The sequence below is a fragment of the Peromyscus eremicus genome, chromosome 8a (genome assembly GCF_949786415.1).
Source record: "Peromyscus eremicus chromosome 8a, PerEre_H2_v1, whole genome shotgun sequence".
NCBI lineage: Eukaryota > Metazoa > Chordata > Mammalia > Rodentia > Cricetidae > Peromyscus > Peromyscus eremicus.
The window spans coordinates 14534977-14549724 of record NC_081423.1 but is presented as its reverse complement, the minus strand read 5'-3'; the positions used below and the strand labels follow the sequence as shown (position 1 = coordinate 14549724).

At 41.5% G+C, this 14748-nt stretch overlaps 1 protein-coding gene across 2 annotated transcripts in view; it reads right to left on the bottom strand.

Moving 5' to 3' along the window:
• Positions 1-14748, bottom strand: part of Ranbp17 (RAN binding protein 17) — a 321777-nt gene that overhangs the window by 47959 nt on the left and 259070 nt on the right. For both annotated transcript variants that reach the window (XM_059270225.1, XM_059270226.1), the window contains one exon: positions 1069-1283. In XM_059270225.1, coding sequence (XP_059126208.1) covers positions 1069-1283 — 215 coding nt within the window. The remainder of the gene's footprint in view (positions 1-1068; positions 1284-14748) is intronic.

The following is a 14748-nucleotide window of genomic DNA, read 5'->3' as shown; positions in this document are numbered from 1 at the left end:
TTGAGAATTATTGATGGTTTGCCTGGAGTGAAATCAGTTTTCATGGTGGACCACAACTGTAGTGAAAAGTCCTTTCAATGAGACTGCTGAACACAGTAACTGACGATTCCAGTTTCTACTCTGTAATTTCTATCATATAGGTTTTGTGTTCAATGAACATTTCACTCCACTGTAAGGGGGCTTCACACCCTGGCATGAGGTGTGCTGTGCATGAGAGCATTGTAAGATCTAGGCACATTTCTCACACAAGCTCTCCAGATCATTTATGAAACTTCTGGGAGCAGATGGGAAAGTCTCAATTAACCCAATGCTGAATTTTGTTATTTTAACAAGTACTTACTGAAAACACATCAAGCACACAATTGCTTCTATATAAATTGGCAGAGATGTTTTAAAGGAAATCTGCTGATGAGATAAGCCAAAGAAGTCTAGAAATTTGCATTTCCAACAAGCATCCCAGACATTTCTGAATGGTTTCAAAGTTTAAAGATCACTGACATATATCACAGAAGCTAAATGTCATAGCACAAAGGGGCCAAAAAATCACATTCTTCAATGCACTCATTTAAATAGTGTGGCTTAGAGAAGTAGAGAGGTGATTAACTCAAGGTACATGACTAATGAACAACATTCTATATATCAGTTTAACACTGTCTGCCATGTCCAAATTTTAATACAAAGGAAGGTCAAGCAGCAAGAAGCTAAAGGGTAGAATGAAAGGAAGGGAAAACTCTGCATCCAATCCTGTATCTCCTTTTTTGAATCATTAATATAGCTGAAAGCAATTCACTGACATTACTAAATCTATTTTCATATGAAGAGGCTAGAGCACTTTGGATGACCAAGTAGTTAGAAATGATAGCTGTGACGTTTTTAGCCTATGCATTGAATTACATAAATAATTATGAGAGCTGTCCAGGTCTGCTAAGTTTGGAGAAAGCATGCTGTTTTGAAACATAAAATGTGCTGGTGTTTGGAGTCCCCGGGTTTTGCTGTAACAATTCCAGGCTGTGGTGCTGGTATTTCACTTTTCACATGAAGAACCCCCCAGGGCACAGCAGTGCTTACCAGCAAGTCACTGTGGGACACTGACAGCAGCATTTTCACAAAGGCCTCGAGTACATTGTCAAAATGGTTGTCCCCATACAACTTGAAGACGCCAAAGCTGACATAATTTCCACATAAGGCAGATTTGAGAGCTGAATAGCAGATGGAGATGCCCTTGAGTTTCATTGGATAAATCTGATCTTTTGAGAGACTCCCAAGAGACAAGATCTGATTTCCTGTTGTAGGGTAAAAGCAGAGAGAAAGTGATAAGGAGATGTACTTCAAAGCAGTTGTGAGACACTGTTCCCCAAACTGAATCATCCATTATACAAAAAATAAATATACAAGATCATTTACTTGGGAAGAATGAAGAGCCCAAGTCAAAAAATCATTCAAGGGCACTGTGGAAAGTTAGTGGTTTTATTTGGGTGGCAATTAGACTGATATATATATGTAGACATGAAGAAAACCATGAGAGACACACACTCTTCAGATTAGTTTATGTACTTTAATACAAATGAACTATTAGCCCTTAAATAAACATTTTAATTAAAAAAAAAAGAGGTAGGGTAAGGGGTGGTGAGATGTATCAGTGGTTAAGGACACCTGTTGCCAAGTCTGATGGCCTGAGATCCATCCCTGCATGGTGGAGGGAGAAACTGGACTTCCACACATGCTCTGTGGCTCGTGTGCACACATGAAAAAAAAAAATATATATATACACAGAAATGCAAATAAATGAATAAATAAATGTTAAAGAAAAAAGAGAAACTGAGTTAGCAAACATAAAAAACAAAAGAGATAGGATAAAATAACCAGTTAAGCAAATCCCAGCACTAGCTGAGGAGCTACAGCATGGGAGAGCTCCTGGGAGAGAGTGTTAAGTATTCTCAGTGTGAAGACCCCTGTAGGTTGACCACACGCCAATACAGGTCCTGCTCCCAAGAGTGCCTGGGTAACACAAGCTGTATTCGATAGGGAAGAAGAAATCTCAACTTGAGTGGGAAGAGATTGGAGGGTGGTAATGGGAGATGACGGGTGAATATGTTCAAAATATATTGTATGAAATTCTCCAAGAATGAGTAAAAATATTACTAAAAATAACCAGCTAATTCAGAAAAAAAAAAAAAAAAAGAAAGCCTAAGATGTAAATGATCCTAAACTCTGGGTTACTTTATTTCTAGGAGCCTCATGGATTTGGAATTAGATGGGACACAGAAATTACTGGCATTATTCAAAATAATCAGTTTCTGATTTTTTTTTTTTTTTTTTTTAGGTCTTAGAAGATCCTGAGATGATTAGTTTAAAATCTCTCCCAAAGTTCTAGGTTATGATGGCTAAACTTGGTTAGCCACTACAACTCAACCACATCTGGAATCAACTAAAACCCAAGCAGCCAGGCATACCAGTGAGAGTTTTTCTGGATTGGATCATTTAAGGTGGAAGACCTGCCCTAAGTCTGGGCCACACCTCCCAGCCTCAACGTAAAGGGCCATGGGAGAAGGAAGCTCTTGCTCTTCGCTTGCCTGCCACTCTTTCACTGGTATTAGAACCGCCTTCTTCAAGATTCCAACACAGACTGAGTACTAGCAGCTTTCTAGGAATCCTTTAGGACCCCAGGACCAGACTAGGACTGATGAGACGTCCAGTCTTGTAGACTGAACAATTACCAGTCTTGATAAACCCATCGTGAGGTAGTTATTGTTGGACCACCTGGACTCCAGCCTGTAAACCGTTCTGATAAATCCCGTTAATTTATACTAGTCTATCAGTTCTGCTCCTTATTTTTATTTATTTACTTTTTGAGACAGGGTCTATGTCCTGAAACTCGCTCTGTAGACCATGCTGGCCTCAAACTCAGAGATCCGCCTGCCTCTGCCTCCTGTGTGCTGGAAGTAAAGTGTGCACCACCACGTTCAGTCTGTTTTCAGACAGGGTCTCTCTATAGCCATGGCTGTCCTGGAACTTGGTATGTTGATATGTCAACTACGTTGGCCTTGAACTCAGAGAGATCCACCTGTCTCTGCCTCCCAAAGTGCGTGCCACTATGTCCCATAGTTTTGTTCCTTTAGAGAACTTTAATACATATGCTGGCCATTAGCAAGACAAAGAACTGTGTATATAATCACTTTAACATTTCAGTAGTACTTAGCATTTATAATCAACAATTTCTGTATCTGAAATGTGTTCTGAAAGTGTGTAGCTAAGCAGTATCCAGGAATTCTTTAAACAACAGATATGTTCTTAGCTCTTCTTTTTCCTATTCAAATGAGCATTGCTTGTAAAATCGAAACTAAATTCAATTTCTAAAATTTAGAAGTATAGTATATTTTATTCTGTGCCAACCTGGCTAGGAAGTAGAGTTCTCAGAATCCATCACCCAGTATGTTTTTTGGTAGCAGTGGCCCCAGGAGCAATCTGTGAGCTCAAGGCGGTAGAAGAGAGGCAGCTGCAAGGCTTTCTGAGGGTGGACCAGCAGCGGTGAGGGCCGTGGCATACAACTGCTGCTAGCTCCAGCTGCTCTTCTGTCTTTTCTGTTTTTCTGCTCATAACCACCAACTCTGCTAACAACCTCAAGCCTGCCACCAAATGTGTGGCAGAGGCCACTGCTTCCTATTCCACGCCACCAAATGTGTGGCAGAGGCCACTGCTTCCTATTCCACGCCATCACTTCCCTTCTTATGCCTCATCTTTTCAGATCCTGCTTCAGCTTCTTAGTGCCTAATGTTTAGACTTCCTTGACGGTCCGACACGTTCACACATGCCACTATTTCAAGAGGGCTAGTCAGTGGTCTCCCCACCCTCAACCCACCCATGGGTGTATAAGATATAATACCTAAATTAAATTTTAATACATTTTAATCTATACTAAATTAGAACAAAATTTCAGAATAAAATTATTTTTATCATTTTATTTCTTAAAATTTTTAAGTTTTAAAGATGAAAGGGGAAAAAAAGATTCTATTCTAAAAATATTACAGTGTTCCTTTTCTTTAACTTCTAATTCTTCTGACTCCAGCTTCTGTATCCTGGGATCACAGGTCTGCACCTCCACATTCAGTTTATGAGATGATGGGGTGCTTCCAATTCACATTTGATAGGTGTATCATAGTAACCACACGCATACTTAGAGATGAAAAAGAACCAATACTTCTAGTAGAGCATGAACTAGTCGGGGTGAAAGTTTACCCCCCTTTTTTTTTTTTGATTTTTCGAGACAGGGTTTCTCTGTGTAGCTTTGCGCCTTTCCTGGATCTTGCTCTGTAGACCAGGCTGGCCTCAAACTCACAGAGATCCGCCTGGCTCTGCCTCCCTGAGTGCTGGAATTAAAGGTGTGCGCCACCACCGCCCTGTGAAAGTTTCCCCTTCTTGATCTATTACTAAAATACTGCCATTGCTCTGTTATGGCCTTGGATGTCCACGTGACTTTGCTTATAATTTAGACATCTGAGAAACAAAAGCTTTATCTAGAAAGCTGAAGTCTACCTTGGAATGTACTCAGTAACACATCTTCATTCTAACTCACCTTAGAGACAGATGCCTTATCTCTACAAAGACTGAATGCAATATGACAGTATTTATTTAACAGCTACTATCTGTGAGGTGCTGGGATAAACACATGAATGAAAACAATCTTTGCTCTGGAGTTCCTTGTGGCTGGGTGAAGAGATTTGTGATTAACTCCATAAAATGTGACAAATACTATCAGAGTAGTAAATAATGATGCTATGGCTAGGTAGAGGACAGTAGGAAAGGCTTCACAGAACAGGCTATGCTTGAAGGGCCAATTGTAGTCTCCTACGTAGCCTTGGGAGATGTGATGTGTTCTGGGCAGACTAAGTGCAAGGGCTTGGGAGTTTAAAAAAGTAGGTGTGGTAGTCTGAATGTGATTGGCCCCATAAGCTCATAGGGAGCGGCACTATTAGGTGTGGCTTTGCTGGAGTAGGTGTGGCCTTGTTAGAGGAAGTGTATCACTGTGGGGGTGGGCTTTAAGGTCTCCTTTACTCAAGCTTCACTCAGTGTGATGCTCACTTCACTTCCTGTTGCCTGCATGCCAAGATGTAGAACTCTCAGCTACTTTCCAACACCATGTCTGCCTGCATGCTGCCATGCTCCCCGCCATAATGGACTGAACCTCTGAAACTGTAAGCCACCTCAATTAAATGTTTTCCTTTTAAGAGTTGCTGTGGTCATGGTGTCTCTTCATAGCAACAGAAACCCTAACTAAGACAGTATGATACTTGTCTCAAATAAATATAAATTAAGGTCATAACCCCACCCTTCCTTTTCTGAAGAAGAAAAGCACTATAGATAGAAGATGGAAAGAGCTGGGTGATTCTGGAGACAGGAAGGTGCTCACACATTTTGTGTTTGCTAGGGTCAGAGACAAAAGAAAGAAACCCGAGAGCTTATTTAATACTGCTATCCTTATGGGAGGAGTAAAGAGCTCTGTGGGCTTCACGGCCACCTGGGTCCTTTTGTGAACCTTCCCCTGCTCTCCTCTTCCCTCAGCAGAACTGGTCCTCTTACTTTCCTAACATCTCTATGCACTTTGCAGCAAAGGTTTAGTAGACAGCCTAGAAACTTCGATGGGACAGTTTTGAAGGTAATGGAGTACATTATCTATCATCCAGGTTATTCAGGATCCTAATCTTTTCTGCTATGCTAAAGTTACAATGTTGGCACACCTGCCTTTTGGACTGTGTCAGACATGTCTGAATTAATTCATTAATTTACTATTACAGCTTTACAAAAGGATGATTAATATGTTTGAATTAGGAAACTATCTCATGTTACTCAAGTGTCCCAGCATCCTATGGTTGCTATTAAAGACTATGAAAGAGAAGACTTGGTTAAGCCATTATTTTTTCACTGAATTTAGCTCTCTCTAGTATGTATTATTCAGTAATATTTTCCAAAATTGGAGACTGTGCCTTCAAAAGGCTTAAAGTCTAGCAATTAGACTCACTTTACTATACACTCTTCTGTCGCTCAGATATTGTTTTTACCTTGCCTGTTATGGCCCAAACCTGTGTAGTTCCAATCCTTCATTCCCTGCACTTCCTCCTATGAGGAAGATCTACACCACAGCACTGAGTGGTGGGAGGCAATGGCCCGTCAGGCAGGCAGAAACTGAAGTCACTAACAGCTGCTCCTTTGCTATCTCTGCAGCAGCATCAAAGGAAGACTTTTCTTAAGTGAAGGACTTCCCAAGCCTAGAACCAAAGCAAAACCCCTTAACTATACTGTCTCATTGACTACATCTGTCATAATTAGTGGTAGGGGCAAAGCCCCTGTCCTTAACACAGGGCCGGGATATGGTGCATGTCAAAGCTATGTAGGGCCTCAGGATAAGAAAATGCCATGAATTGAATGGCTAGCTCACCTAAATGCTCACTATCTGGCTATCTGGGCACATTATTAACCTCTGTAAGTCACTGTTTCCTTATCAATAAAATGAAGATAATAACACCCATAACTTCCAAAGCTCTTATGTGGAGTAAAGGAGACAGCATATGCAAAGTGCTTACCAACAGTAAGTGGGACAGTGTCCCATAAATGTACAGTATGATATTACACAGTTCACTTGTTCTCTAGTCTAAGAGCCCATGGAGGAGCTTCGGTCTGGGAAAGAGAAGATGAAGCTAGATGTGCATGATACAGAAAATGTTACTTCCCTCTAATTCCTTCTATTTACATAATTCATGGTAAAGCCAATACTGTATCATTTGCCTACTCTCGGCCCTTCACTACACAGTCAAACAAAGGGTTTGCAGCTTAGCTGTTTGCTCATGTCCTACCTATGCCAGGGTTGGGAGTGGAGTGTGGGGTGGAGTGGGGGTGGGGTAAGGAAGGTGCAAGGGGTAAGATATATCACACCTACACGTTATACCAGTATGTACAATCTTGCTTCCTGTCTTAGAAAACAATCCAATATATTGATTCATCTTTTGTTTTTCTCCTTTCATTTTTAAAATGAACTTGGTGTTTAGCAGACAGCTCTACAAGCTTAAGTCTTTCTTAGTGGCTTGGATGAACACTCTGAAGAGAGAGCGCACTCCAGACGATGGAGCAGAGCAGTTGTGGGAGGAGTACTGGAGGAGGCTCATTCCCAGTGCTCAGGTCACAGGACCCACTCCTGCCTCTTCAGACCAGCCAGCATCCCCAGACAGAAGTGGGCTGCAATGGAATTAAGTTGTGAAGACTGGAAGGGAATACAATCCTTCCCTTTCAAATGACAAGAGATGAACACAGCATTGGTAAGGGTATGGAAAGTTAAGCAAACTCTTAGGACCATAAGATTAGTAGAATGATCTTTAGAGATGATTTTCACTAATGCCTAGTGAAAAGGTGAAAATATGTGATCTTCTGGGAATTCATCCTGAATTCTAAACTTTCACTATCATCCTTACCCTTCTACAAGCACCTGATCTCACGCTGCACCCTGCCTCAGCAAGTCAGTCCCTTGGCCAATTCGACCAGTCCCAGCTCTTCTGTGCTTGAGGCTGAAGCAGCAACAGTCTCCCCTCCTCTCCCGTGCAATCACTTCTTGTGCTATTAGATCATTATCATCAGACTGTAGAACACTCTAAGATCTATTAGATCATCATCATCAGACTGTAGAACACTCTAAGATCTATTAGATCATCATCCTCAGACTATAGAACACGCTAAGATCTATTAGATCATCATCCTCAGACTATAGAACAAGCTAAGATCTATTAGATCATCATCATCAGACTATAAAACATGCTAAGATTTATTCCACTTCAAAAGAGAGAGCAACACAAAACCTCTCTGGCTGCTGCTGCTAGATTTTGCTCCTTTTGCAAGAAAACTCCTCAAAAAATAATGGTCTGTAGCACTCACGGCCTTCCTCTCTCCTCTCATTCCTACTAACTAGTGAGCTCCTGACACCGATGACTCCCCTCAGCTTTCCCGTCCTCAGATCCTCAGTCTGACTTCCCTTAGTCAGTGCTGGCTGCAGGCACTCTTCTGTGCCGATTCCTCCCTGCTCCTCACCTTCCCTGCTATACTGGGGTACAACCCCAAGTTTCCTATATTTATATGCCCTTCTCCTGCCCCCACCAGCCACCTTACTGAGCTCTGTAACTTTAAACACCTCACTCACACTCATTTCTCTAGTTTGGAACTACCTTCCCGACTCCAGAAACACATGTCAAATTCACATTCAGATCTGTACTTGGATGGCACCAACATCACAAACTAAATCAATGTGGAGCTACTGAGCTGCCCCATCTGTTTCAACGTCTCCATCCCAGTTAGCAGCAACTCCCTTGTTCTCGCGACTTGCTCAATTCCCTTGTCTATGTTCTTTCCATACACTGTTCATTCAACTAACTGACACATTTGATTTGCTCTAGCTTCAAAGTATAACTAGTACTCCACCATTTCCCACTACTTTCACCTTGGTCAGTCTCTATCAAACTGCTTGCATCACCACAACAGTCTTAGCTCATCTCTTGTTTGCAGTCCTATGCTTTCTATAATTAATAAGGCAGCCAGAGGGATGTCATTCTCTGTTCAAAAAGCTATACAGGGCGGGCGTGGTGGTCTATGCCTTTACTACCAGCACTCTTTTGAGTTTGGGGCCAGCTTTCTCTACAACAGTGAGTTCCAGGAGAGCCAGAGATAAAGTAAGAGCCCATTTCAAAAATAAAAAACAAAAAACCCCCAACCAACCAAACCAAAACCCCAAACCCCCGAAACACTCTGCAAGCCTGTTTAACCTGGAGTTAAGGTCCCAGCAGGGACTGGTGCAGGCCTTCAGTACTCACCCATCTCTCAGCACTCTCCCCTCTGTTCATTCCGCTCTGGCTATTGACCTCCTCTGCAGCTCTTCAGACATGTCTGATCCATTCTCACCTCAGGACCCTATGTCTAGTCCTTTAGCCTGGGACACTCTTCCCTAAGGCATCCTCCTGATTAGCTCTTATTTATAGGAAGCCTAGTAAATGTCATCTTTTCAGCCAGGCCTACTTCATGAACTCTAGCAATGTAACAAATGCCAAATCTCTGCTATTTTTCCAAAGATATATTTTTTAAAGAGTTCTAGGATTCCAGCAAAGTCAGCAGAAAGATACCAGTTTGCCATATATTCCCTGTTCCCTAGGCTGGCATCACTTCACTCAGCTTTAAGATTCCCCACTAGAGGGATACATTTGTATCATCTGACGAATCCACACTGGCATACCACCATCATTCAAAGCTCACAGTTACAGGCTGTTGACATTACTCTTGGTTGCTCACCATAACTAGATGGTAAGACCCTACTCCTGAAGGTTTCATACCTGTTGGCTGCAGGCCAAGGAAATCAACTTGGAACTGACTGGGAAACTTCTGGCCTGCTGGCTAACTTTCATAGTGCTCGATGTTTCTATGGAGGCCACTGGGGGAGAAAAGACTTCAATGATCTTCCCAGCACTGGATAGTAACCTGCTGGTCAGGAGCTCACTGGTGCCATAGCATGACTCTAAACTATTTTCTGATTGTAAGGCCTGCTCCAAATAGACAATTCATGCTGGGTAGACAATTCATAAGCTTGGTCAAAAGTTCATGCCCAGGGAAGTAAGAATTCCACAAGTGATGAGCAAAGAGTTCTGCAGCTCCATTCCCTGATGCCTAGATCACTCTTATCCTCTCACCATCAACTTTCCTTCCCATAGCTCACATTACTTTTCAATTCGCTCTCTGATTTACCCAAGAAGCATGGACCAGCACCTGCTGTTCTTAATACAAACTGATGAATGAATAAAGCTCACAGAGACGATTGTCTCAAGCTACTGGATGGAAAATTCTGTACAAAATGAAAACTTTGCAGCTTAAAAAAAATGAAGTTCATCTATGCATATTAACACAGAGCAACAGACACAACATAATTAAAAAACAAGGACCCTCAGTATATTGTGCCAGTTACAAAGCATGCACATGGGCACACAGGAGCTGGAGGACACACTCCAAACCGCTAACAACAGCTGTCTCAGTGATGCCATAATGGAGCATTGTTTTTATTAGAGCACATTAATGGCATGAAATGTTTTGTGACATTTTACATAGGTATAAGATGCTCTGATCATATTCATCACCCCAAAGTGGATACTTTTACTTTCTAGGCCTATGTTGCTGGATCTCCCTCCTCTATGAATATTTTAATTAAATTAATTTATTTTGTGGTGCTAGGAATCAAATTCATGTTCCCTGTATGCCTAGTGAGTACACAAACACCGAGCTTAACACTGGGTCTCTGAGTATGCTACTTCATACTCCAATTATGGGGAAAAATAAGGAAAAGCAGATGATACAGAAAAATATGATAGAAAAAGATATGGCAGAAGAGAACACAGTCTGCCTGTTTAGGCTGAGTGTAGCTCCCTCAGACTGGGTGACCTGATACACTAACTGTATATCATTGGCACAGAAGATGGAGTTCAGAATTGGTGTAATTTGCTTTTGTAATTTTTGGCATACTATTGCCTAATAATTTAATAACAAATTAGAAATGAAATATATTCTGTCTATCCGTCTAGTTTTTTTTAAAGACAGGGTTTCTCTGTGTAACTCTGGCTGTCCTGGAACTCACTCTGTAGACCAAACTGGCCTCAAACTCAATGAGATCCGCTTGCTTCTGCCTCCCAAGTGTTGGAATTAAAGGTATGTGCCACCATTCCTGCCTAGAATTGAAGCTTATTTTAATTTTTTTTTCTGAGTGAAAAAATTCTTGCTGGCTTGGTGACATGGCTCAGTAGGTAGGGGCACTTGTCACAAAGTCTAATGATTTGAGTTTGATCCTCTAAACCCACACAGTGGAAAGAGAGAACTGATTCCACAGGTTATCCTCGACTTCTAGAGGTACGCCATGGTAGTTGCTTGTTCTTCCTACCAAAACAAAACTAAATTAATGTAAAAACAAAACAAACCCAAAGAAACAAGCAATAAAAGATTTTACACCAATTATTTTACAACCACATAGGTGGAAATACAATTATTAAAAAAGATTAAGTCGCTGGGCAGTGGTGGCACATGCCTTTAATCCCAGCACTTGGGAGGCAGAGGCAGGTGAATCTGTGAGTTCGAGGCCAACCTGGTCTACAAAGTGAGTTCCAAGAAAGGCGCAAAGCTACACAGAGAAACCCTGTCTTGAAAACAAACCCAAACAAAAAAAACAAACAAACAAAAAAAAAAAAACAAAAAAAAACCCAACCCCCCCAAACCCCAAACAAACAAACAAACAAAAAAGATTAAGTCAAAGCCAGGTGGTGGTAGCCCATGCCTTTAATCCCAGCACTAGAGAGGCTCTCCTGTGAGTTCGAGGTCTACAGAGCGAGATCCAGGACAGGCACCAAAATTACACAAAAAACCCTGTCTCAAAAAACCAAAAACAAAAACAAAAAAACAACAACAAAAAAAATGGGCTAGAGAGATGGCCCAGCGGTTAAGAATACTGGCTGCTCTTCCTGAGGACCCAGGTTCAATTCCCAGCACCCACATGGCAGCTCACAGCTGCCTGTAACTCCAGTTCCAGGGGATCTGACACACTCACATAGACACACATGCAGGCAAAACACCAATGCACATTAAATAAATAAATAAATAAATAAATAAATAAATAAATAAAGTCAAAATTATTTTTGTCTGTATTTTCTTGTAATTGGCAAAAAAGTGTAGAAATTTCATACTGCTCACAGCATAAAGTCTGAATTATACTTTTACATTATATATTATACATAAGTATTTTTTTATAAAGCAGCAACCACATGGTGGCTCACAATCATCTGTAATGAGATCTGGCACCCTCTTCTGACATGAAGGCACACATGCAGACAGAGCACTGTATACAAAATAAATAAATCTTAAAAAAAAAAAAAGTGTAAGTACAATCATGCTCTTCCACTGAGAATCATTCAGAGACCTAGAGAAATGGCTCAGTCAGGACAGCCCACCACATAAACAGTGGGTATGAGGATCTGGATACCCAGCACCCAAATAAAATGTCAGGCATGATACAGTGTTTGTAATCTCAGAGCTGGGACTGAGGAAGGGCAGACAGGAGGATCTCTGAAACTCACTAGCCAACCAGCCTTGCTGAATTGATAAGCTCCACATTCAGTGAGAGATCCTATCTTAAAAATCAAGGAGAGCTGGGTGGTAGTGGCGCACGCCTATAATCCCAGCACTCAGGGAGGCAGATCTCTGTGAGTTTGAGGCCAGCTTGGTCTATAGAGCGAGTTCCAGGACAGCCAGAGCTACACAGAGAAACCCTGTCTTGAAAAACCTAAAAAAACAAAAACAAAACCAAACCAAAAACAAACGAACAAAACCAAAACCAAAAACAAACAAAAAAACAAAACAAAACCCCCCAAAAAAAACCCCCAAAACCTAACCAACCAACCATATAAAAATAAAACAAAAAAACAAAAAACAAAAAAACAACCCAGACATAGATTGGAAGAAAGGAACAGAGGGTCAGAGGGTCCAGGAATAAGCTGAACATATAGCCAACTAATTTTTAATGAGGTTTAACAAGAGCACACAATGGAGAAAGAACAGTATCTTCAACAACTGGCTTATACATGCAAAAACAACACTGGGGAGAGGGAGAGGAAGGAGGGAGGGAGAGAGACGAAGACACAGACACACACATACACAGACACAGACACACACACACACAAACACACACCGACACAGACACAGACACAGACACACACACCCTGGACTAAGAGCTTATACAAAAACCAAGTTAAAGACCTAAATTCAGCCGGGCAGTGGTGGCGCACGCCTTTAATCCCAGCACTCGGGAGGCAGAGCCAGGGGGATCTCTGTGAGTTCGAGGCCAGCCTGGGCTACAGAGTGAGTTCTAGGAAAGGCACAAAGCTACACAGAGAAACCCTGTCTCGGAAAAAAAAAAAAAAAAAAAAAAGAAAGAAAAAAAAAAAAAAAGAAAAAGGACCTAAATTCAGAGAAGAAACTGCCATTCTGAGAGGACAGCATGGACACTGGTACACTTTCTCACAGAAATTTTGGGTGTCACACCAAAACCTTAGGTCATAAAAGCAAAAACAAATGGGACTATACTAGTCTAAAAAGTTTCTTCATAGCTAAGAAAACAGAACGAAAAGGTGGCTTCCATAGTGAGAAATACTTGCAAGCCTGTGTCTGACAAGGAGTCAGTAGCCAAGATTCCCGGAGAACTCATGGAACTCCACTATGGAAAAATCAGTCTGATGGAAAACAGCCCACAGGGTCATGTTCAGCATCATCAATCTCAGGAGAAAGGAAATTCAAATCCGCTGTCAGAAATGTCTTAGACCTTCTAGAATGTTGCTTCACCCACAAGTCAGGAGATGACAACTGCTGGCAGAGAAGGGGAGGACAGAGAACCCTTGCACAGCACTGGTACAGACACCATGAGAACCAGGGTGAGGTTTCTGATGAAATCAAACACAGAACTATCACATGCTAATAACATCTAATGACACGGGCACACTCAACAGCCGGAGTACGGTACAATGGAACTGTCTGTCGATGGACAAATGGAGAGAGGAGCAGCACATATACACACACTACAACATCATTCAACCTTAAAGAGCCTGAGATGTTGCCTTTTGCCATAGGTTGGAGAGTCTGGAGGGTATTGTATTATGTTAAGTGAAACAAGCCAAGTGTAGAAAGAATAATCCTGCATGACCCAACTTGCATGTGGAATAACAGCAATGCCTGCATTTGGGTTTCATGCTAAATGAGTAGCTCTTAGCTACTCTTGCCACATAAGCAGAGAAAGCAAAAGGAGAGGGTTAACATGTTGATTTGCTTCTTCCATACAGAAATCTTTTCTATTGTCTGTAGCCATCACATAACATTATGTTATACTCCTTAAATATACCCAATCAAATTTATTTTAAAAGGATTCTGTTGGAGGTAGTATGTGGGAGTCCACAAAAACTTCCCAGTGAGAGCTGAGCTTGCTTTACCCAGCAGGGCTGCATTAGGGGATGGCTGGACCAAGTGCATGGCCACCAGGTGTCCAGGATGGTCTGCACTCGGCTGTGCTGGGGGGAGGCCCTTTGCTCTATCCCTTGGCATTCCTTTAAAAACCCTTTAGTAGCGACAGAAGGGGCTGGTGGGTTTTGTCTCAGGCCCTCCTGAGCTATCCTGTTTCTAACTGTCTCTTTCCTTTATACTTCTATCTACATACTTCTCACTTCTCCCTCCTCAAGAGTACCCTGGAGGAGAAGAGGGAGCTGGTCTCTCTCACTGGTGAGATGACTTACAGGGTGTCTGCTGCCTGATGACCTGAGTTTAATCCCTGGAGCTTGCATAAGGGAAGAAAAACAACTCTTGAATGTTGTCCTTTAACCTCCACAGACAGACAGACAGACAGACAGACAGACACACAAGATGTTATATGTGCATGCACATCCATAAATAATAGAAATGGATGTTTACTTTCACTTAGGACTCTAACAATTTTGAAATCTGCAGTTTTCCTGTTACATATCTATTTTTTAATTAAACATTTTTTTCTTTAAAAATTTTTATTAGTATTTTGAAAATTTCATACAATGTGTTTTGATCACATTCATCTCCTCAGACTCCTTCCAGACCCAACTTTGTGTCCTTGTATTTTCATCCATCAAATCCAATTTGTGCAGCCCACATATTTGTGAACAACAACAAAATTGT